This window comes from Bos indicus, chromosome X, assembly GCF_029378745.1.
Source record: "Bos indicus isolate NIAB-ARS_2022 breed Sahiwal x Tharparkar chromosome X, NIAB-ARS_B.indTharparkar_mat_pri_1.0, whole genome shotgun sequence".
Classification (NCBI taxonomy): domain Eukaryota; kingdom Metazoa; phylum Chordata; class Mammalia; order Artiodactyla; family Bovidae; genus Bos; species Bos indicus.
The window spans coordinates 85,064,673-85,087,819 of record NC_091789.1 but is presented as its reverse complement, the minus strand read 5'-3'; the positions used below and the strand labels follow the sequence as shown (position 1 = coordinate 85,087,819).

General features: G+C 40.2%; 1 protein-coding gene across 12 annotated transcripts in view; it reads left to right on the top strand.

Annotated features, from left to right (window-relative positions):
* Positions 1-23,147, top strand: part of TAF1 (TATA-box binding protein associated factor 1) — a 114,010-nt gene that overhangs the window by 58,305 nt on the left and 32,558 nt on the right. For 4 of the 12 annotated variants that reach the window (XM_070783692.1, XM_070783689.1, XM_070783690.1 and 1 more), the window contains 7 exons: positions 1,786-1,853; positions 2,402-2,518; positions 6,253-6,378; positions 7,158-7,259; positions 7,515-7,671; positions 8,226-8,403; positions 11,640-13,294. In XM_070783692.1, the coding sequence (XP_070639793.1) occupies positions 1,786-1,853; positions 2,402-2,518; positions 6,253-6,378; positions 7,158-7,259; positions 7,515-7,671; positions 8,226-8,403; positions 11,640-11,859 (968 nt within the window). In that variant the 3' untranslated portion in view covers positions 11,860-13,294. Of the gene's footprint in view, positions 1-1,785; positions 1,854-2,401; positions 2,519-6,252; positions 6,379-7,157; positions 7,260-7,514; positions 7,672-8,225; positions 8,404-11,639; positions 13,295-20,669; positions 22,580-23,147 lie in introns of those variants that run through there. The other 8 variants (XR_011565168.1, XR_011565169.1, XR_011565167.1 and 5 more) reach the window with 3 other exon arrangements.

Sequence of the window (23,147 nt, the reverse complement as noted above, 5' to 3'; positions counted from 1 at the left end):
CTGGTAGGAACTGTGTGAAACACATGCCTTATCTAAAAGGGGCAGCTGCTACTCAGATCCAGCCCATTGGTGCTTCACGAGAATGCTGACCGTGTGTTGCCACCTTTTAATTTTTTGAGAGAAGCCAGACATTTGGGTTTTTATATGAAATCTCTTGATTGTTAAATGTTGCCAACTAATTAAGCTCTTTTTAAGCTTTTAATTGAGGTGTAATTTACATACAGAAGTGTATGAGTACACAGCTCAATCCATTTTCACAGACTGAAGTGATTTTTAAATTGAAGTATAATTGACCTACAACAATATATTATATATATGTATATATATAGACACATATATATTACGCTGTATATAACATATATATAACTGTATGTATATTATATATATATGTATATATATGTATATATATATATGTATATAACATATGTATGTATATTATATATATATATGTATATATATGTATATATATGTATATATATGTATATAACATGTATGTATATTATATATATATATGTATATATATGTGTATATATATATGTATATGTATATAACATATATATAACTGTATGTATATTATATATATATATATAATATATACATACAGTTCCAGGTATATAATACAATAATTTGGTATTTCTTCACATCACAAACTGATCACCACCTGAACTGATTTTTTGTGAGCCAAATAAAACTGATTGACCTGCAAGCCACCAATTTACAACTTATAACAAAATCTATATGGGGAACTGTGTAGTTTGGTTAAGAATCACCCAATAGGTTAACTATCTTAAAGAGACACATCTGTCAAATGCAGTGTGTGGACCTTATTTGGATTATAATTCCCCCCCCAAAAAAAATCAAATGTAAAAGAGCATTTATAAAACAATTGGGGAAATGTGAATGTTGACTGGCCATTTAATAATATTAAAGAATTATTGTTAGCTACCTTAGGTGTAATATGGTTTTTTTTTAAATTAAAAAAAAATTTATTTATTTATTTGGCTGCACTGGGTCTTAGTTGTGGCATGCAGGCTCTTTGTTGCAGCACGTGGGTCTAGTTCCCCGACCAGGGATCAAACCCAGGCCCCATGCTTTGGGAACATGGAGTCTTAGCCGCTGGACCACCAGGGAAATCCTCAGTAGTTGTTTTTTTTAATAGTTGTTACTGTGTTTTATTTTTTAGAGCAGTTAGAGCAAAATTGAACAGAAGGTACAGAGTATTCCCATGAACCCTGTATCCCTACACATGCACAGCCTCCCCTGTTATCCACATCCCCCACTAGAGGGATACATTTGTTGCAACTGATGAATCTACATCATTAGCACCCAAAGTCCATAGTTTGCATTAGAGTTCACTCTGGGTATTGTACATTTTATGGGTTTGACATGTTTAATGACATGTTTAATGACATACCATTATACAGTCGTCCATGTTCATTTCTTTTTAAGAGTCCTTTAAGACACATAGTGAACAATTTATGGATGAAATGCTAGAATTTGCTTCAGAATAATTTGGGAAGAGTGTGAAAGTTGGTGTGTAAATGAAACAGGATTGACCATTTATTGATAATCGTTAAAGATGGGTAAGAGGTACATGGGAGTTCATTATGTTAGTGTCTCTGGTTTTGTATGTGTTTGAAATTTTCCCCCTCCAAAATTAGAGCAAGAGTCCAAGTTAAAGCTGAAGCATGATTTTTTGGACCTAGGACAAGAGGACACCACTGCTGATGACAGAAAGTGCATTTCTGGAGCTGAAGCAATGGCATTCTCTTTTTTCATTTATAGGGCCTGAAAGTCAGTATACTAAGACTGCTCAGGAGATTGTGAACGTCTGTTACCAGACACTGACTGAAGTAAGTGAAAAAGAGGACGTCCCTGTAGGATCTAACTTTTTGGAATCCTTTTGTTCCCTAGGGCTGAGGGAGGCCTTCTCTGCCTATCCTTTTTTAAAATGTAATATCCCACCCCAACCTTCAACCCACAGTCTGTATTCTTCCCTTCTTTATTTTCTTACCCAGCACTAAATGTTTTTAATAAGCTGTATAATTATTTACTTTATTACCATATGTATCCTTGTATCCTGCCACGAGAATACAAGCTTCATGAAGACAGGGATTTTTTTCACAGGCTGACATCACTTTAGTAAGTTCATCAGAAAGTGGTTTTTATAAACTTATTTTTCTGTGCTCATCTTTTAGCTTTTTAAATTATATTTATCTTTAATTGACTGATGATTACTTTATAATATTGGTTTAATTTCTGCCACACATCAACATGAATTAGCCATAGATGTACATGGTCCCCTCCCTCTTGAACCTCCCTCCCACGAAGACAGGGATTTTTGTTTGCTTCTCAATGTCTAAAACACATGTTGAATGAATTCACTGCTTTTCTTCCTCAGTATGATGAGCATTTGACTCAACTTGAGAAGGATATTTGTACAGCTAAAGAAGCAGCTTTGGAGGAAGCAGAATTAGAAAGCTTGGACCCAATGACCCCAGGGCCTTACACACCTCAGGTAAGTCTGAGGACTAGAAACTTCCTCTTACAGTTTTCTTATTGATTTTGGAAATTGGGAGCATGTTAACAGATGTATTTACTGAGATACCCTTCTTCTCTGTCCTTCCTCTTCATATGCCTTTCGTGTGCTTTCTTGTCTTCTCAAAGGCTAAGGTGAGTGAGGGCCATGGGTCTTGGTAGACTTGTTGGATCCAAAAGAGACAGGCGTGGGATGTATGAATGGGGTGGGGTCTTAGTCGTTTAGGCAGTATTTAGGAGTACCAGACTCCTGACTACCATGGCCAAAGGCATCCTCTTGAATCCCTGGAGTTCCTTTGTCCCCAGCATTGGGGTTCTGTGTATGCTGTGCTAAGTCGCTTTAGTCATGTCCAACTCTTTGCGAACCTTTGGACTGTAACCCGCCAGGCTCTTCTATCCATGGGATTCTCCAGGCAGGAATACTGGAGTGGGTGGCTATTTCCTCCTCCAGGGGATCTTTCTCACCCAGGTATCGAACCCGCATCTCTACATCTCCTGTGTTGCCAGGCGGTTCTTTACCACTAGCACCACCTGGGAAGCCCCATTAGGGTTCTGTGACATCCCAAGAGTATAGACATGGGCCACATTATTCCCTCTGAATTATCTTAGTGTAGCTCAGACGTCACCCATTTTCCTGGATTGACTTTCTCTCCCTGTAAATGAAGAAGGTAATGTTTATAATGTTCTTAAATTTCCATGTCAAAGACTAGAGAGCAAGATTAATAAGAAATTTTTAGTCTTTCTGATCTGACCCTTGAATATACTGAGAGTATTTCATCTGTACTGTACTCTTAGAGGGCCAGCGTATTTGAAGACTAGGACTTAACCAGACTATAACTGTTGGAGGCACTGTGGTAAAGTGGAAAATACATGAAGTTTGGTATAAAACAGTCCTGGCTTTGAGTCTTAGCTCTGCTGCTATCTAGCTTTGTGAACTTGGGAAGTTGACCCCTCTAATCCAGTTTCCATTTCTCTAAAATGTACTTTTCAGGATTGTTGTAAACATTAAATGAGGCCATTTGCCTAGCACACAGTAGACATTCAATAAATGTTTATTTCCTTATGCGTATGAAAGTCATCTACAGGGTTCTCAGAGGTTCTTTCGAATTTAACCAAATATTCTAATACAAGTTTCTCCCAATTCCCACTGGAAAACTTTTTCATTCTGCTCAGGTTTCACTCTAAACTAATAAATGCAGCCTTTGTGATCTTTGTTGGATAATTGCTGTCTGTATCTCATTCATACAGTCTCCCTATCTATCTTTTACTCTCTCTTTTACCCTAAAACCTAGGTCACTGAGGGGCCAAATACAAAGAGCCCTAAGATACTTCCTCCAGGCCCAGAACAAGGAAAAGCTCTAGGAGTATGTGGGCAGATTGGGTCAAGGGGGCTTGGGTGAGTGATGTTCCCCAGGAAGGTCCTATTTGCTAATAGGCCCAACAGCTTCCACAGACCCTTTCTGGTAAGTTAAAGTTTAGCCATCATTCCTCAGGAGAGTCTAACTACTGAGCGGCACATGGTTTGCTCTGGTCTATGACAGCATCAGTCTAGCCCTGTGGTGAGTCCTTCCCCTCCCATGCTGTCTCAAAAATAGCTGAGGAAAACCTGGCAACTGTGCTCCCTCCTGAGCAGTAACTGTTTGGTGCAGTTAGAGGATCTCCTGGTAAGAGTAGGGTGTAGGTATTGCCTCTTCATTATTCCAGTTCACTCTCTTATCATTGCCTTCACTCATATATACACATTTAGTAAGCCCAGTTCATTACCTCTGAACCTGAGGAAGATGCATGTGAGTGATTGTCCTTACTTAATATTACTCTCAAACCCAAATGCTATTAAATATTAAAATGTGTGTAAGTTTCCCTGGTGGCTCAGACGGTAAAGCGTCTGTCTGCAATGCGGGAGACCCGGGTTCAATCCCTGGGTTGGGAAGATCTCCTAGAGAAGGCAATGGCACCCTACTCCAGTACTCTTGCCTGGAGAATCCCACGGACAGAGGAGCCTGGTAGGCTACAGTCCACGGGGTCGCAAAGAGTCGGACACGACTGAGCGAGTGCTTTGCCTTTGCCTTTTTAATACAATTTTGTTGTGTAGAAATATGACAGTAATCATACTTTACTGCCACCTCTAAATGGGTGGTAATCAATGTATTTTCACTCAACTATTTCTACCCAGCTTATATTGCACTATACATTCAGCTTGACATGTTCTCTAAAATTGCTTGCTTTATATTTTTCCACATAGTGTTTCATTCCCTAATTTCCTCTTCTTTAGTTCCACAACTACTTTATCTGCACTTGTAATCCTTTTGAATTCAGTTTTTCCTTTCTCCAGAACCCTGTTCCCATTCAGCCTTGTTTGTTTGCTTTAAAAACAAAACCAAGAGCAAAGTAACACATATGTGGGTTCTTTGTTGATAAAAGTACATGTTCATTGTGACAAATTGGGAAACATACAGAATAAATAAATTACTTAAAAATCAAGTCCACCACTGAGAAAGAACCAAACCACTGTGAACATTTTGGTGTGTTTCTTCAAATCTGTAATGTGCGTGTGTGTGCATTTATAACGTGAAATTGGTCATTATTATTTTGTGTCTTGTTTTCACTTCACATTATATTATGAGCATTTTATTTCATTAAATGGTCTTTGAAGACATTTTTAATAACTGTGTGATATTTCTACCCTCAGCCAACTTTTTAGAGAGCCCTTTCCTAAATGAGCAGGCTTTGCTAGCCTGTTAATTTTTAGTCCCTCCTGCCCTCCTTTCCCAGGTGGTGCTAGTGGTTAAGAACCCACCTGTCAATGTAGGAGACACAAGAGACTCAGGTTCAGTCCCTGTATCAGGAAGATCCCCTGGAGGAGGGCATGGCAACCAACTCCAGTATTCTTGCCTGGAGAATCCCTAGGGACAGAGTAGGATCTCAAAGAGTCAGACACGACTGAAGCTACTTTGCACACCCTCCTTTCACTGAATAGTCCATTTGCTAAATCCCTCTTCACTTTAGGAGAAGGAAGAGGGAAGGGAGCTATAATTTTTTGACTGCCAGGCATGGGGTAAGGAGCATGTATACACATCTCTTAATTTTCCCAACAACCATGTGAGGTGGACATTACCATCCATGTTTTAAAGTTGAAACTAAGACTTAGAGACATTAAGTTATTTGTTTAAGTTACTCAGCTAGCAAATGGTGGAGCCAGGACTCAAACCTAGGGCAGTTTACTCCAAAGTCCGTGGTTTTTCACCATGCTATTTTGCCTCATATTATCCTCTAGTGAGCTCATAAGCTATTACCCCTTTCCATGTTCTGGTTGGAATTGACATTTCTTTATCCCATTTTAGATGTCTCTACACCAAAACAGTCAGAATAGCAGTGGTATGGAGCCCTGGGCCTAAAAGCAATAAGACCACACTTAGAAGAAATTAGGTTATTGACCAGAGAGGCTATTAGGACATAGAATTGTCCCATAGCTTGGATGCTTTTCTGCTTCAGGCTTCTGATCACATACATCGGATGCCTCTTTGATAGAATGAGCAATATTTGTGAGAGCCCCCAAAACTTGCCCATAAAACTGTGTCAAAACTATGTTTTTTTTTTTCCTTAAATGGATTGTTGTGCATGACCTTTTCTTCAGTGAATGCACTAAAGGGGAGTTCTCTGAATTTTTTACTCCCTTTACTAAATAGAAGCTAAGTTGTATGATTTGTGCCACAGCCTCCTGATTTGTATGATACCAACACATCCCTCAGTATGTCTCGAGATGCTTCTGTATTTCAAGATGAGAGCAATATGTCTGTCCTGGATATTCCCACTGCCACTCCAGAAAAGCAGGTGACACAGGTAGGATAGTCTTTTTCTCTTAGTGAGATTGGTAGTATGCTTAGGGGTAGGGGATGGGTGAGTAATGGTGGTGATCTATGACATGTGTCAAGGATGATGATCAGACCCCTTGGCCCTGGGAGTGAGAGCCTGGAAATGTGATTTCAAGGTGGGATGGTGGCAGGTCACGTGACTGGCTTGTCTTCTGTCATGATGGGCAGAGTCAGGCACAGCAGAACTTAAGACACAAGTGTGAAAAGTGTGTGAGGCATCAGAGTATCCTGACTGGAAAGACCAGCTGCATTCAGAGACATAGTTCAAAATAATTGCCCTGCTACCTTAACTGTACATGTGTTATCAAAGTTGTTTTTAAAATTAAGCTTTTTAAATTGGCCTTTTCTAGAGGTATCAGCAGATACTCCTGATCTGAAGCCAGAAATCTTATCAGCTGATCTCGGTCAAGGTTCCACTGGCGAGTGCAAAATCCAGGAGGGTTTTTCTGTCCCAAAGAGTCCAACACAAGCTAGGAAAAGCTTGTTTAGAAGGAAGTCTCCTTGTGATGCTATACTAATAACAGACCAAGGACCTTCCTATTCTTTGGGTTTAATTTTTACCCTACCTGTGATTTCCAAAGAATGAATGGGGGAAAATGCACATGCTTTGAGCTGTGTAACAGTCCCCACTAGCTGTGGGGTTGGCCGGGATATCAGGGAGGAGCATCTGTCCTGGGTGAGAGCCCCTGGTTAACTCCTCCTACCGGCATGTCCCTCAATGATGTACTATTTGTGTTCCTTACTCAGATGCACCAGGGCCGAGGTAGGCTGGGCGAGGAAGACTCTGATGTAGATATTGAAGGGTATGATGATGAGGAGGAGGATGGGAAACCTAAGACACCAGCCCCAGTGAGTATGCTTACAGAAAGCTTATGGTTTCATTATACCTTTATATGGTAGGTGCCCCAGAAGTACAGGATAGGCCAAGTCCCCAGGCAATACCATAGGGTCTCTATAGTGAGGCCCAGTATGACTTTAATCCTTGGAACCAGCTGACCAAATCTATCCACCAAAATTATATCTTGTAAGGCAGCAAGGGGGCGGCTGGTGGTGGCTTCTGGTCTCTTAGTTGGTCAGTTAATGGTCTCAACTGGTCTCCTTTAGGAAGGTGAAGATGCAGATGGTGATCTTGCAGATGAAGAGGAAGGAACTGTGCAACAGCCTCAAGCCAGTGTCCTGTATGAGGATTTGCTTATGTCTGAAGGAGAAGATGATGAGGAAGATGCTGGGAGTGATGAAGAAGGAGATAATCCTTTCTCTGGTACATAGCTCACCATAGCACACTCAGGGCTCAGAGGAAGCTCTGGGCCACATATGCTGTTACCAAAAGCTGTTCTTTTATTGAAGTCCCATTAATAGACCTCAGGGTGCTGAGCATTCACTCATAGGATGATTAAATTCATTGGTCTTAGAAGAGGTGAAAAAATACAGCATAGGTAGAAAAAGATGATAGTCAGAAAAGCAATGCCAAAGCAGCAAGTTTGATTTGAATACTTGGATAAAAATGAGAAAGATGTGTTATATGTGGCAAAAGGGAAAGAAAATTAAGGAAAAGAGATGTTTTGTGAATTAATTGCAGTGGTAGGGGAAGAATATAGAAGGAGATGATAGGGGAAAAAAACCAGATTGCACTGAAATGGTTTTTTAATTCATTTTCCAAACTATACATCTTGTCAATGTTGACCCTAGGCAGTCCTCTGAGGTGGAGAGTCCAGGCAAGATACCTGTGTAGATGCATGGGATTAACTAGTTCTGGAAGACTAAGCCAAAGATGTTAATTCTGTCAAGCTTATCTCAGGATTTCTCTTTTCATAGCTATCCAGCTGAGTGAAAGTGGAAGTGACTCGGATGTAGGATCTGGTGGGATAAGACCCAAACAGCCCCGCATGCTTCAAGAAAACACAAGGATGGGCATGGAAAATGAAGAAAGCATGATGTCCTATGAGGGAGACGGTGGGGAGGCTTCTCATGGTTTGGAGGATAGCAATATCAGGTAATCGATAGCAACATGCTACGTACGGGGGCTGTGGCATCAGTGCTCAGCTATGATGTCAGAGGGCCCAGCATCATATTACTTTCATCCATCAAACGTTGCTTGAGCACCTACTAGGGCCAGGCACTATGCTAGGCCCTTGGGGATACACAAAGGAGCAAGACATATCCTGCCCTTGAGGAGCTCACAGTCTAGTGGAAGAGTGATACAAAATCATTGCAGTACAGTGTGAGAAGAGCTATATAGCATAAGTTTAGTACAAAGTGCCAAGTCACACTGAGGAGGAGGAAGTGTCTCACTCTGCTTGGAGTAATCAGGGAGTATCACAAATGAGGGGACATTTGAACTGGGCCTTACAGGATGAATAGAAGTCTACTAAGTATATAAGTGGCAGCAGGTGAGGAGATTCTTAGAGGTGAAACAGTATGTTCAAAGGCACAGAAATATAGCAAAGAAATTCCAGACCAAAGGGAAGTTGTTGGGAGTTGTGACTCTAGAAGCAGCAAGGGATTATGTTGTTAGAGGACCTTAACTGGCGTGCTAAAACATGTGGATTATGGTTAATGAGAATCATCACTTTAAGGAAAAGAAAGTAACATCAAGTTTATGTGTTAAATAACTCTAGGGCAATGATTGGGCTTCCCTGATAGCTCAGTTGGTAAAGAATTCACCTGCAATGCAGGAGACCCTGGTTCAATTCCTGGGTTCAGAAGATCCGCTGGAGAAGGGATAGGATACCCATTCCACTATTCTTGGGCTTCCCTTGTGGCTCAGTTGGTAAAGAATCCTCCTGCAGTGTGGGAGACCTGGGTTCGATCCCTGGGTTGGAACGATCCCCTGGAGAAGGAAAAGGCTAACCACTCCAGTATTCTGGCCTAGAGAATGCCATGGACTCCATGGGGTCACAAAGAGTCAGACATGACTGAGCAGCCTTCACTTTCACTTTCAGGGCAATAATAAGAAATTCAACTAGGATCTGTTAGGAGTGGAGGAAAGGGAAGGGACATATTTAAGAGCTGTTTAGAGGATAGATCATTTGGATTTAAGAGGTAAGGAGATTAGATACGTAATGAATGGGAATGTCACTGACATAAGAAAGAGGGAAAACAGGTATTAGATGGAGTGGGAAAGGAGGCAAAAAATGAATTTGTCTTTGGATATGTTAAGATACATATGATACATCTAAGCCAAAGGTATCCATCAAGCCACCAGCAAGCCTGGTGGCTCAGACGGTAAAGAATCCACCTGCAATGAGGGAGACCCAGGGTTCAATCCCTGGGTTGGCAAGAGCCCCTGGAGGAGGGCATGGCAGCCCACTCCAGTATTCTTGCCTGGAGAATGGACAGAGGAGCCTGGCAGGCTACAGTTCATGGAGTCACAAAGAATCAGACGTGACTGAGCGACTAAGCACACATCAGGCAAGCAGTTAAGAGCCTTAATTCATCGAGCAAATATTTGTCACAAATACAAAAGCAACTAGGATGTTATCCCTTCCTTCAGGGAGTTCAGTTTAGTGGGAAGTCTAAAACAGGCAAACAGATGATGATCACAGTGTAACATGAAAAGTGCTGTGATAGGAAACCACAGGATTTTTCTGGGGCTTGGGTAGGAGTGGAGTAGGGGAGCTGGTTAGAGAAACTGAGCTGAATCAGAGTAGGAGTTAGCTAAATGAAGAAGAAAGGGAAAGGCATTCCAGAGACCAAGAAGAGCATATATGAACACACAGAGACATGAAACACTTCTCAAGAATACAAGTAGCTCAGTGTGGTTGGTGCTTTTCATCATGATCGGTGTAATAGAGACAGTTTAAAGAGGTAGGTAAGTAAGGACCAAATCATGAAGGGCCTGAGAATTTTGGGCAGACATTGAATGAGAGTAGTATGATCAGATCTGTATTTTAAAAGATTGCTCTATACCCCAGAAGAAAGATGGGCAGAAGCCATGAATTAATTCACAGAAGAAATGCAAATGGCCAATAAATTATGAAAACTTAGCTTCCCCGAGAATCAAAGAAATGCAATAAAACAACCAAATGCAATTTTTTTCCTATCAGATGGGCAAAGATTAAAATGAATAATAATGCCCAGTGTTGGAAAAGACATGCGTAAAAGGATGTTCAGAAACCACTGGTTGGTAATAGAAATTGAAAAAATGGGGTAGGTGAGAGAGGTATAGCAATTTATCTTACAAATCAGAAGCTTAAAAAATGTATATTCTCTTTGGCCTCCCAATTCCATATCTAGGGAGTTATTCCATGGGAATAATAAAATAACCTTCATCAAGATGTTTGTACAAGGATGTTCATCACAGCATTGTTTCTAATAGTGGAATAATTGAAGACAGGTTAAATGTTCTAGTGAGAGACTGTGAAATAAATCATGTTACAGCCACACAGTGGAATACCACACAGCTGTTAAAATGATGCTATCGATGTATGTTTATTGACATGGAAAGATGTTCATTATAAACGTTAGTGAAAAAGCAGATTCCTGAAGAGTATATAGAGCATTCCAATTTTGTAAATTAAAAAAAAAATGTTTAAGCATCAAAGTAAACGGCATAGAAAAAAATTTGGAAGGTCATATACCGAAAGATTATCTCTGGGTAGTAGAGTTATTGGTGATTTTTTTCTTTTTTTTCTGCTGTATATTCTAATTTTTTTAAACCAGTAAACGTGCATTACTTGTGTGATTTTTTTTAAGTAAAATTAAGAATAAACAAACAAACAAAAATAAAGAGCACTCTGGCAGAAATGTGAAGAAATTAATTGGGGAGAGCAAGACTGGAAGAAGACTGATGGCAGTGGTGCAGGCCAGAGATCTCAAAGAATGAAGCCAGAGCAGGCAGAATAGGGCTGGAAAGATGGAGATAAAGGTGAGATATATTGAAGAGGTAGAATCTTTAGGACTGTTGACTAATTGGATATGTAGATGAGTGAGGCTATAAGTGGTCGACAAACCTACGAGGCTTATCAGAGCATTTATGGTCACGTAAGCTAGCAGTGTGTTGTTCAGGTGTAGGGGAGTTTCATTCAGATTCTTGCGTATATGAAGTTGGCAAGTTGATGTTTTAGAATAGGATCATTTTTCTCTCAGGTACCCGTAGAATAGTCCAGAGCCATCATTTTAGTGGCCAGGGGAGGTGAGATGGGCTGATCCCTTGGTGGCACTGAGAACGGGACTGGTCAGCTAGAGGATGGTGTCCGAGCTTGAGAGATGACATGTTTCTTTTCTCAGTTATGGGAGCTATGAGGAGCCTGATCCCAAGTCGAACACCCAAGACACAAGCTTCAGCAGCATCGGTGGGTATGAGGTATCAGAGGAGGAAGAAGATGAGGAGGAAGAGCAACGCTCTGGGCCGAGCGTACTAAGCCAGGTCCAGCTGTCAGAGGACGAGGAGGACAGTGAGGATTTCCACTCCATTGCTGGGGACAGTGACTTGGACTCTGATGAATGAGGCTTCCTTTCGGCCTCCTTGGTCCGCCTTCCCTGTTCTCCAGCCTAGGTGGCTCACCTTTCCCCCATTTGTTTATATTTATTTGTTATAGTGTCTGATCCTGAAAATACCAAATTAATTAATACTGTAGCTTTTTAAAAAATAATAAGTAAGTGATAATAAATTAACTCTTCTGATTTTTCTGGGGCAGTGCCACCCTTTGATTTAAAACCAGGCAACCCCCTTTCCCCACCACTAACAAAAAGAGAGCACTCTCCTCCTTCTGCAGTACTCTCCTTAACTCTATTAATTGCTTTTGGTATCATTTTGTTCCTGGGGAAGGAAGAGAAATTATGAAATAGCTAATAACTTTATGTCCTCTTGATGTATTAGAAAATTTCCAAGCATGATATCACCTCAGTTTTCTAATTTGCAGGCTGTAACCATTGACAGCCCCCTGTTGGGACAGAGAATTGCGTTCTGGTGGACTCTGTGCCACACTAAAACCATAAACCTAATGGACAAACTGAACTGCCCATTATTTATTATTTATTTGATTATACAATGCCTTGTTCCTAAGTGGATTGGAGGCAAATAAATTATAAATCTTTGAAACAGCATATTTGTCAGAAATGATATGTCGCCATGTAAATGTGTTCTGTCCTTCCCCCACCCCCAGGGGAAATGGTAGGGAAATGGTAAGTTCTTTAGGGCAAAGACTGTGTCTTCTGTTTCTTTTCATGCTTAGGATATGGTTCTGTGCAGAATAGGTACTCAGTAAATGTTCCTAGAATCATAAAATCCTCAACAGATTTGTTATTAAGCATCTGCTCCATGATAAGCGTTCTATCAGCTCCTTGGGATGCAAAATTAAATAAGACACATTCCTTTTATTGAAAGATCTCACCATTAAGTTGGGGGAGGGGGAGGGAAATTCAAAACATGTTAATAAATCATTACAGTACTGTAAGATAAGTGCAATTAAGCTAGGTATAAAACATAGGAGAAAATAGAGGAGCAGTCATGTCTGAAAAAGTCAGGGAAGTCTTCTTAGACATACTTTTTAAGCTGACTGTTGAAGAATTAGTAGGAGCTTGCCAGATGGAAAAGTCTAGGCAGAGTGTCACATGAAATGCAAAGGCCAAACTCCAGAAATGGCAAATAGCAGAGTGTGTTCCTTGTTTGTTTGTTTGTTTGTTTGTACCTGCCTTGTTCCAGAAAGGATTTAAGGTGGTTTATGTTCCAGTCCCTCCATGCTGGAATGGCTCTAGGTGAGACTGAAAGATGGACAGGAAGCATATCATCAAGAGCTTTGAATTGATGCTAATGAATGTGAATTTTATATTAATTAGAAATGAAATGTGCTAGTGGAGTGATAAAATATGATTTGTGTTTTAGAAATTCTCAGTATATTGAATGAAGAAATAAATTGAAGAGTCATGTGTAACAAGTGTGATCCCATTTTTGTAAATGATAAAACCACATGTATATATTTATATGTGTTTACATATACTTGTATATGCAAAGGAAAAAGTCTGAAAGGATTTACACAAAATGATTGACAGTGATAACCTCTAGGCAATGAGATTGGAAGGGAAGGGGCTAAATGTTTATTTGTATACTGGGTGGGGCACTGTGCTTTTATTTCTGTATTTGAATTTTTATAAGAACATATTATTTTTGTAATAAAAATTTAAAAAAAAATTCCAGTGGTAGTGTGGAGAATGGTTTGGAGGGTGGCAAATATAGTTGAACTAGGACTGTGGCATTAGGATAGGGAGGAAGGGGGTGAATTTGAGAGAGATTTAGGGGACAGATCAACAGGACTTGGTGACCAGTTGGCATTTGGGAGTGGAGAAGGAAAAATGGAAGATGACTTCCAGAATTTTGGTTTAGGAGATTGGATGGGTACATGGTATTCATTCATTCAGCATTTATTGAGCCACCAGGCTTCCCAGGTGGCGCTAGTGATAAAGAGCCTGCCTGTCAATGCAGGAGACATAAGAAACCCACAGGTTTGGTCCCTGGATCAGGAAGATCCCCAGGAGGAGGACATGGCAATCCACTCCAGTATTCTTGCCTGGAGAATCCCATGGACAGAGGAGCTTGGCAGGCTACAGTCCATGGGGTTGCAAAGAGTCTGGCACAACTGAGCCACTGAGCACACACGAAGGTCACAGAGAGCTCTGTAGGCAAAAGAATCTGGACTTAATCCTAAAGGCAGTAAGAATCTATTGAAGGATTTGGATAATTTTAGCAGCAGTTTGGGCTATGGACTATAGAATAGGACTGGATATGGTTGTGAGTCATTTAAGCAAAGTACGAGTAAGTTGTTCTTATGCAAGAACAGGCAAAGATTTGAGAGAATTGAGGGGAGGTAAAATCTACAGGTGATTAAATGTGAGGGATATTTCAGTTAATTAGTGAAGAAACATTGATTGAGCCTAGTGAGTACCAGGCATTATTGTTGGTGCTCTGAATATAGCAGTGAATAAAACATACCCCCTTCCCTCATAGAGTTCAGGATCTAGTGGGAGAGGAAGACAGATAAGTGAATGAGAGTGAGAGAAGTACTCTGAAGACAAAGTGATATGAGAGGGTTTGGGGTGAGGGTTCTAATTTAATGGTCAAGGAAGACCTTGCTGAGTAGCTGTCATTGGTGTGTAAATAAGCATGTGTTGCTGTGATAAAATATTTTTTAAAAGTCTGAAAAAGGAAGCAATGAAAGAACCAAGAAAGTTACTTTGAAAGACTGGCCAGAAGTATGAGGAAACCAGGATACACTGTTTTTGTTGTTGTTCAGTTGCTAAAGTGTGTCCAGCTCTTTGTGACCTAATGGACTGCTGCACACCAGGCTTCCCTGTCCTTTGCTATCTCCCAGAGTTTGCTCAAACTCATGTCCATTGAGTCAGTAATGTCATCCAACCATCTCATCCTCTGTCTCCCCCTTACTTGCAGAAAGGTCAATCAAATAAAGACTGAAATTTGTCATTTGAACTTGGCAGTTGGTGAGCCTTGTGAAAATAGTTTCCTTGTAATGGTGGGTACAAAAACCAGATGGCAGGTGGGTTGAAGAACTCAATGTGAAGAAGTAGAAACAGAGCTTGGTTTGATTAAATAATTGTTGTCATTCACTTTGCCAGCTTCTGTACAGAGAGCTCTTACCTGATTTCATTTGATCCTGAACCATCTGAGATAGGTGTTACTATTCCTGTTTTACTAATGGGGAAACTGGACTGGAGAAGGGTCACCTTTAAGACCAGAAAGATGAGTATTGGATAGAGAAGCAGCTAAGAAGGAAACCATACCTCTGGGCATTTGTAGACCCTGGTAAGAAGTTTTGTCTATATCCTGAAAGTAGTGGGAAATTTTTCAGTGGGACTAGAATTGAGCTTGAAAAGGTGACCTCAGGATTGTGTTTCCAAAACATGAGCTCCATATCAGTGTAAAAATAGCCAATCTTTTCCTATTGGTAGTTTAGTTAAGCTTCTTTGGCAACTCCAGGGTTTTAGGAATTATGTTGCAAATATTTGCTGAATATAATAATCTAATATTCCCCCCTGACTTTGAAGATAAATCACTGATGTGCTTCAGGAACACTGATTCCTAGGCCCCAGTTCAACCTTCTTGAGTCACAATGCCTAGGGAAGATTGGTGGTCTGTATATTTTACAGATACCCCAAGTGATTCTTTTCTTTCCAAGTGATTTTTCCCCCACACCACGTGGCTTGAGAGATCTTAGTTCCCTGTCATTGAGTCACTAAGTCATGTACGACTTTTTGTGACCCCAGGGACTGTAGCATGCCAGGGTTCTCTGTCTTTCACTATCTCCCAGTTTGCTCAAACTCATGTCCATTATGTTGGAGATGCCATCCAACCATCTCATACTCTCTGTCGCCCCCTTCTCCTGCCTTCAATCTTTCCCAGTATCAGGGTCTTTTCCATAAGTCAGCTCTTTGCATCAGGTGGCCAAAGTATTGGAGCTTCAGCTTCAGCATCAGTCCTTCCAGTGAATATTCAGGACTGATTTCCTTTAGGACTGACTGATTTGATCTCCTTGCAATCCAAGGGACAAACTCTCAAGAGTCTTCTCCAACACCACAGTTTAAAAGCATCAATTCTTAAGTGCTCAGCTTTCTTTATGGTCCAACTCTCCCATCCATACATGACAGCTGGAGAAACCATACCTTTGACTAGATGGACCTTTGTCAGCAAAGTGAAGTCTCTGCTTTTTAATACGTTGCTAGGTTTGTCATAGCTTTTCTTCCGGGGAGCAAGTGTCTTTCAATTTTGTGACTTGGATCCCAAGAAAACAAAATCTGCCACTGTTTCCACTTTATCCCCATCTATTTGCCATGAACTGATGGGACCAGATGCCATGTTCTTAGTTTTCTGAATGTTCAGTTTTAAGCCAGCTTTTTCACTTTCCTCTTTTACCTTCAACAAGAGGCTCTTTAGTTCTTCTTTACTTTCTGCCATTAGAGTGATGTCGTCTGTATATCTGAGGTTGTTGATATTTCTCCCGGCAGTCTTCATTCCATCTAGTGATTCATCCAGCCCAGCATTTCGCATGATGAACTCTGCATATAAGTTAAATAAGCAGCAACATTCCCAAATTAATGCTATCCTCTGTATCAGCTGTTTTTAAAACAAGTGTTACATCAATGGAAATAGGGGTTGCTTATTGTAAATTTAAATTCCTGGGCTTGAAATGTGCATTTTTAATATGCATACCTATAATTCTGATGCACATAGTCCTTGTAACAGTATTCACAATGATCCTTTGGTAAACATAAGCGCTTTAGAAAAAATATAGAATTGCAAATTTTTAATTATCAGGATATTGGAGAAGTGAATGGCAAACCACTTCAGTATTCTTGCCTTGAGAACCCCATGAACAGTATGAAAAGGCAAAAAGATAGGATACTGAGAGATGAACTCCCCAGGTCGGTAGGTACCCAGTATGCTACTGGAGATCAGTGGAGAAATAACTTCAGAAAGAATGAATGGACGGAGCCAAAGCAAAAACAACACCAAGTTGTGGATGTGACTGGTGATGGAAGCAAGGTCCGATGCTGTAAAGAGCAATATTGCATAGGAACCTGGAATGTCAGGTCCACGAATCAAGGCAAATTGGAAGTGGTCAAACAGGAGATGGCAAGAGTAAAAGTCGACATTTTAGGAATCAGCAAACTAAAATGGACTGGAATGGGTGAATTTAACTCAGATTACCATTATGTCTACTACTGTGGGCAAGAAACCCTTAGAAGAAATGGAGTAGCCTTCATAGTCAACAAGAGAGTCAGAAATGCAGTACTTAGATGCAGTCTCAAAAACAACAAAATGATCTCTTTGTTTCCAAGGCAAACCATTCAATATCATGATAATCCAAGTTTATTCCCTGACCAGTACTGCTGAAGAAGCTGAAGTTGAACGGTTCTATGAAGACCTTCAAGACCTTTTAGAATTAATACCCAAAAACGATGTTCTTTACATTATAGGGAACTGGAATGCAAAAGTAGGAAGTTAAGAAACACCTGGAGTAACAGGCAAATTTGGCCTTAGAGTACAGAATGAAGCAGAGCAAAGGCTAATAGAGTTTTGCCAAGAGAACGCACTGGTCACAGCAAACACCCTCTTCCAGCAACACAAGAGAAGACCCTACACATGGACATTACCATATGGTCAATACCGAAATCAGACTGATTATATTCTTTGCAGCCAAAGATGGAGAAACTATACAGTCAGCAAAAACAAGGCCAGGAGCTGACTATGGCTCAGATCACGAATTCCTTATTGCCAAATTCGGACTTAAATTGAAGAAAGTAGGGAAATAGACCATTCAGGTATGACCTAAATCAAATCCCTTACAATTACAGAGTGGAAGTGACAAATAGATTTAAGGGACTAGATGTGATAGACAGTGCCTGATGAAATATGGATGGAGGTTTGTGACATTGTAGAGGAGACAGGGATCAAGACCATCCCCAAGAAAAAGAAATCCGAAAAAGCAAAATGGCTGTCTGAGGAGGCCTTAGAAATATCTGTGAAAAGAAGAGAAGCAAAAAGCAAAGGAGAAAAGGAAAGATATACCCATTTGAATGCAGAGTTCCAAGAACTCTTGGAGAGATAAGAAAGCCTTCCTCAGTGATCAGTGCAAGAAATAGAGGAAAACAATAGAATGGGAAAGAATAGAGATCACTTCAAGAAAATTGGAGATACCAAGGGAATATTTCATGCAAAGATGGGCACAATAAAGGAAAGAAATGATATGAACCTAACAGAAGTAGAAGATATTAAGAAGAGGTGGCCAGAATACACAGAACTATACAAAAAAGATCTTCATGACCCAGATGATCACAATGGTGTGATCACTTACCTAGAGCCAGACATCCTGGAATGTAAAGTCAAGTGGGCCCTTAGGAAGCGTGTCTATGAACAAAGCTAGTGGAGGTAATGGAATTCCAGTTGAGCTATTTCAAATCTTAAAAGATGATGCTGTGAAAGTGCTGCACTCAATATTCCAGCAAATTTGGAAAACTCAGCAGTGGCCACAGGACTGGAAAAGGTCAGTTTTCATTCCAATCCCAAAGAAAGGCAATGCCAAAGAATGCTCAAACTTCCACACAATTGCACTCATCTCACACACCAGTAAAGTAATGCTGAAAATTCTTCAAGCCAGGCTTCAACAATACGTGAACCATGAACTTCCTGATATTCAAGCTGGATTTAGAAAAGGCAGAGGAACCAGAGATCAAATTGCCAATATCCATTGGATCATCGAAAAAGCGTAAGAATTCCAGAAAAACATCTATTTCTGCTTTATGGACTATGCCAAAGCCTTTGACTGTGTGGATCACAATAAACCGTGGAAAATTCTGAAAGAGATGGGAATACCAGACCACCTGACCTGCCTCTTGAGAAACCTATATGCAGGTCAGGAAGCAACAGTTAGAACTGGACATGGAACAACAGACTGGTTCCAAATAGGAAAAGGAGTACATCGAGGCTGTATATTGTCACCCTGCTTATTTAACTTATATGCAGAGTCCATCATGAGAAACACTGGGCTGGATGAGGTACAAGCTGGAATCAAGATTTCCGGGAGAAATATCAATAACCTCAGATATGCAGATGACACCACCCTTATGGCAGAAAGTGAAGAAGAACTAAAGAGCCTCCTGATGAAAGTGAAAGAGGAGAGTGAAAAAGTTGGCTTAAAACTCAACATTCAGAAAACTAAGATCATGGCATCCAGCCCCATCACTTCATGGCAAATAGATGGGGAAAAAATGGAAACAGTGACAGACTTTATTTTGGGGGCCTTCAAAATCACTGCAGATGGTAACTGCAGCCATGAAATTAAAAGACGCTTGCTCCCTGGATGAAAAGTTACGACCAACCTAGATAGCATATTAAAAAACAGAGACAAAAAAAAAAAAAGGCAGAGACATTACTTTGCCAGCAAAGGTGCATCCAGTCAAGGCTGTGGTTTTTCCAGTAGTCATGTATGCATGTGAGAGTTGGACTATAAAGAAAGCTGAGTACCGAAGAATTGATGGTTTTAAACTGTGGTATTGGAGAAGACTCTTGAGAATCCCTTGGACTGCAAGGAGATCCAACCAGTCCATCCTAAAGGAAATCAGTCCTGAATATTCATTGGAAGGACTGATGTTGAAGCTGAAACTCCAATACTTTGGCCACCTGATGCGAAGAGCTGACTAATTTAAAAAGACCCTGATGCTGGGAAAGATTGAAGGCAGGAGGAGAAGGGGACGACAGAGGATGAGATGGTTCAATGGCATCACCGACATGATGGACATGAGTTTGAGTAGGCTGCGAGAGTTGGTGATGGACAGGGAGGCCTGTTGTGCCGTAGTCCATAGGGTTGCAAAGAGTTGGACATGACTGAATGACTGAACTGAACTAAACTGAACTAAACTGAATTATCAGGTACATAGTATTACAAATTTGCTTTTTGGTTCATAATAACTTAATATTCAAGGTTTTTTAAAAATAGTAAATTACCCTTAATGGTATGCATTCAATCTATCATTTATAAACGTCATGCATAAAGTGACAGTTTATATTACATATAAACTATAAATTCTGCAAGTTGGTTTAAATAGATGTGAGACTTTCAAAATCATTTCTTTAAAATTTTGCCTGTATAGGTTTGGATTTTCCACATTTGGGGATCTCGAAGTACTGTATTTTTCCATCAACTCTATATTACAGCTTTTAAATATCCATTCATCCTGATTTATAGAACAGAAATGTACGATTATATCCTGTCCTTGTGACTCTGTCACTTACATAGTACAAATAAGACCTTGTATCAACCAAAATTTTGACTCAGTTATCTTTAAAAGTGGTCAAATAACAGAATAAGCAGAATTAAATCACATTTTAGTAGGCAGAGGGTATGTCATATTAATGATTGCAAAACTATTCACTTTTTGCATGCTTCCTTCTTTTGAAATCAAGAATACTTTAAAGGGAGGAAATGGTTATGTGGGAAAGCTGGGAGCAAATAAATGCTCAAAACTGGAGAAATAGTTAAATACTTAGAAAGGAAAAAGAATTTGTCAATGAGAAGTGAAGATTGGTTGGGTGCCAGATACATTTTGCTTCAGTTTTGACAACTGTATCTGGAGAAAGTATATTAGAAACTTTATTTTAGACAACTCACTTCCTAAATTTCTTTATGCCAAATTATGACAGTCTGCCTATCTTTGAAAATAACATCAGTTTAGTGCTGGGCACATATGACCCTGAAGACAAGAGTTTAAACCAGTCTTTTTGTTTCTTTGTTTCTTCCTCAAATATAGTGGGAGTTAAGATAAGCTTTTATTTGGAAAACTCAGCAGTGGCCACAGGACTGGAAAAGGTCAGTTTTCATTCCAATCCCAAAGAAAGGCAATGCCAAAGAATGCTCAAACTTCCACACAATTGCACTCATCTCACACACCAGTAAAGTAATGCTGAAAATTCTCCAAGCCAGGCTTCAACAATATGTGAACCATGAACTTCCTGATGTTCAAGCTGGATTTAGAAAAGGCAGAGGAACCAGAGATCAAATTGCCAACATCCATTGGATCATCGCAAAAGCATGAGAATTCCAGAAAAACATCTATTTCTGCTTTATGGACTATGCCAAAGCCTTTGACTGTGTGGATCACAATAAACTGTGGAAAATTCTGAAAGAGCTGGGAATACCAGACCACCTGACCTGCCTCTTAAGAAACCTATATGCAGGTCAGGAAGCAAGTTAGAACTGGATATGGAACAACAGACTGGTTCCAAATAGGAAAAGGAGTACATCAAGGCTGTATATTGTCGCCCTCCTTATTTAACTTATATGCAGAGTCCATCATGAGAAACACTGGGCTGGATGAGGTACAAGCTGGAATCAAGATTGCCAGGAGAAATATCAATAACCTCAGATATGCAGATGACACCACCCTTATGGCAGAAAGTGAAGAGGAACTAAAAAGCCTGTTGATGAAAGTGAAAGTGGAGAGTGAAAAAGTTGGCTTAAAGCTCAACATTCAGAAAACGAAGATCATGGCATCTGGTCCCATCACTTCATGGGAAATAGATGGGGAAACAGTGGAAACAGTGTCAGACTTTATTTTGGGGGGCTCCAAAATCACTGCAAATGGTGATTGCAGCCATGAAATTAAAAGACACTTACTCCTTGGAAGGAAAGTTACGACCAACCTAGAAAGCATATTGAAAAGCAGAGATATTACTTTGCCAACAAAGGTCCGTCTAGTCAAGGCTGTGGTTTTTCCAGTGGTCATGTATGGATGTGAGAGTTGGACTGTGAAGAAAGCTGAGCGCCAAAGAATTGATGCTTTTGAACTGTGGTGTTGAAGAAGACTCTTGAGAGTCCCTTGGACTGCAAGGAGACCCACCAGTCCATCCTAAAGGAGATCAGTCCTGGGTGTTCATTGGAAGGACTAATGCTGAAGCTGAAACTCCAGTACTTTGGCCACCTCATGCGAAGAGTTGACTCATTGGAAAAGACCCTGATGCTGGGAGGGATTGGGGGCAGGAGGAGAAGGGTACAACAGAGGATGAGATGGCTGGATGGCATCACCGACTTGATGGACATGAGTTTGAGTGAACTCCGGGAGTTCGTGATGGACAGGGAGGCCTGGCGTGCTCTGATTCGTGGGGTCGCAGAGAGTCAGACACGACTGAGCGACTGAACTGAACTGAACTAAGATAAACTTTTATTAGTAAACAAAGGTTCTAGATTTTGGGAGGGGTGTGTGAGGTAACTCCTAGGTATGTAGTGGTGAAGCTCACCAGTCTAGAAGGAGAATTTTTTTTTAAAGCCTCCCAGGTGGGCTTCCCTGGTTGCTCAGTGGTAAAGAATCCGCCTGCCAATGCAGGAGACATGGGTTTGATCCTGGGTCAGGAATATCTCCTGGAGAAGGAAATGGCAACCCACTCCAGTATTCTTGCCTGGAAAATCCCATGGACAGAGGAGCCTGGCAGGCTACAGTCCATGGGATCACAAAGAGTTGGACATCACTTAATCAAAAAAACAAGTGATAGGGAGACTTGTTCCAACCCCCTGCCCCATCCTTCTCTAATCCCTGATTTAGATAATTTGATAAAGCTTTCCCAATATTACTGATACATTACAAAAATTCCTAGGCCTCAATATGTAAACTTAAAACTACAATTATGTAAAGTTTAAAAATAAAAAATTAAAAAAAAAAACTAATTGATTTCTTATCAGTAAGGAATTTTCAGCCTTTTTCCGTTGTTCTCTATCAAACAATGGTTAAAACAATGGATCTTACCCAGTTTTTGGAGTATGGACAATTTTGAAAATAGGGTAAAAACTGAATTTTCCCTCCACAAAAAATATGACTACGCATAAAGTTTTTTTATTTAAAGAATTTTTAAAGTTTTATATTGGAATATGTTAACAGTGTTGCGTTAGTTTCAGGTGTGCAACATAGTGATCCAGTTATACATATATATGTATCCTTTTTCAAATTCTTTTCCCATTTAGGTTATTACAGAATATTGAGCAGAGTTCACTGCGCTGTACTATAGGTTCTTGTCAGTTATTTTAAATATAGCAGTGTGTGCGTAAGTTTTGTGTATAATATCAGGTGCTTCTTAGACTCCTGGTTAAGAAACTAAAAAGAGGTGTAGTCTGAGATTTCATGTAATTTACTCTCCAAAAGTATCTAAGTTGCAAATCATGAGCTAGTTATAGGCTGGATAGCCAATTTACAATAGAAAAATTGGGGCAATGCATTTTCATTCTCTTAAGGGAAATT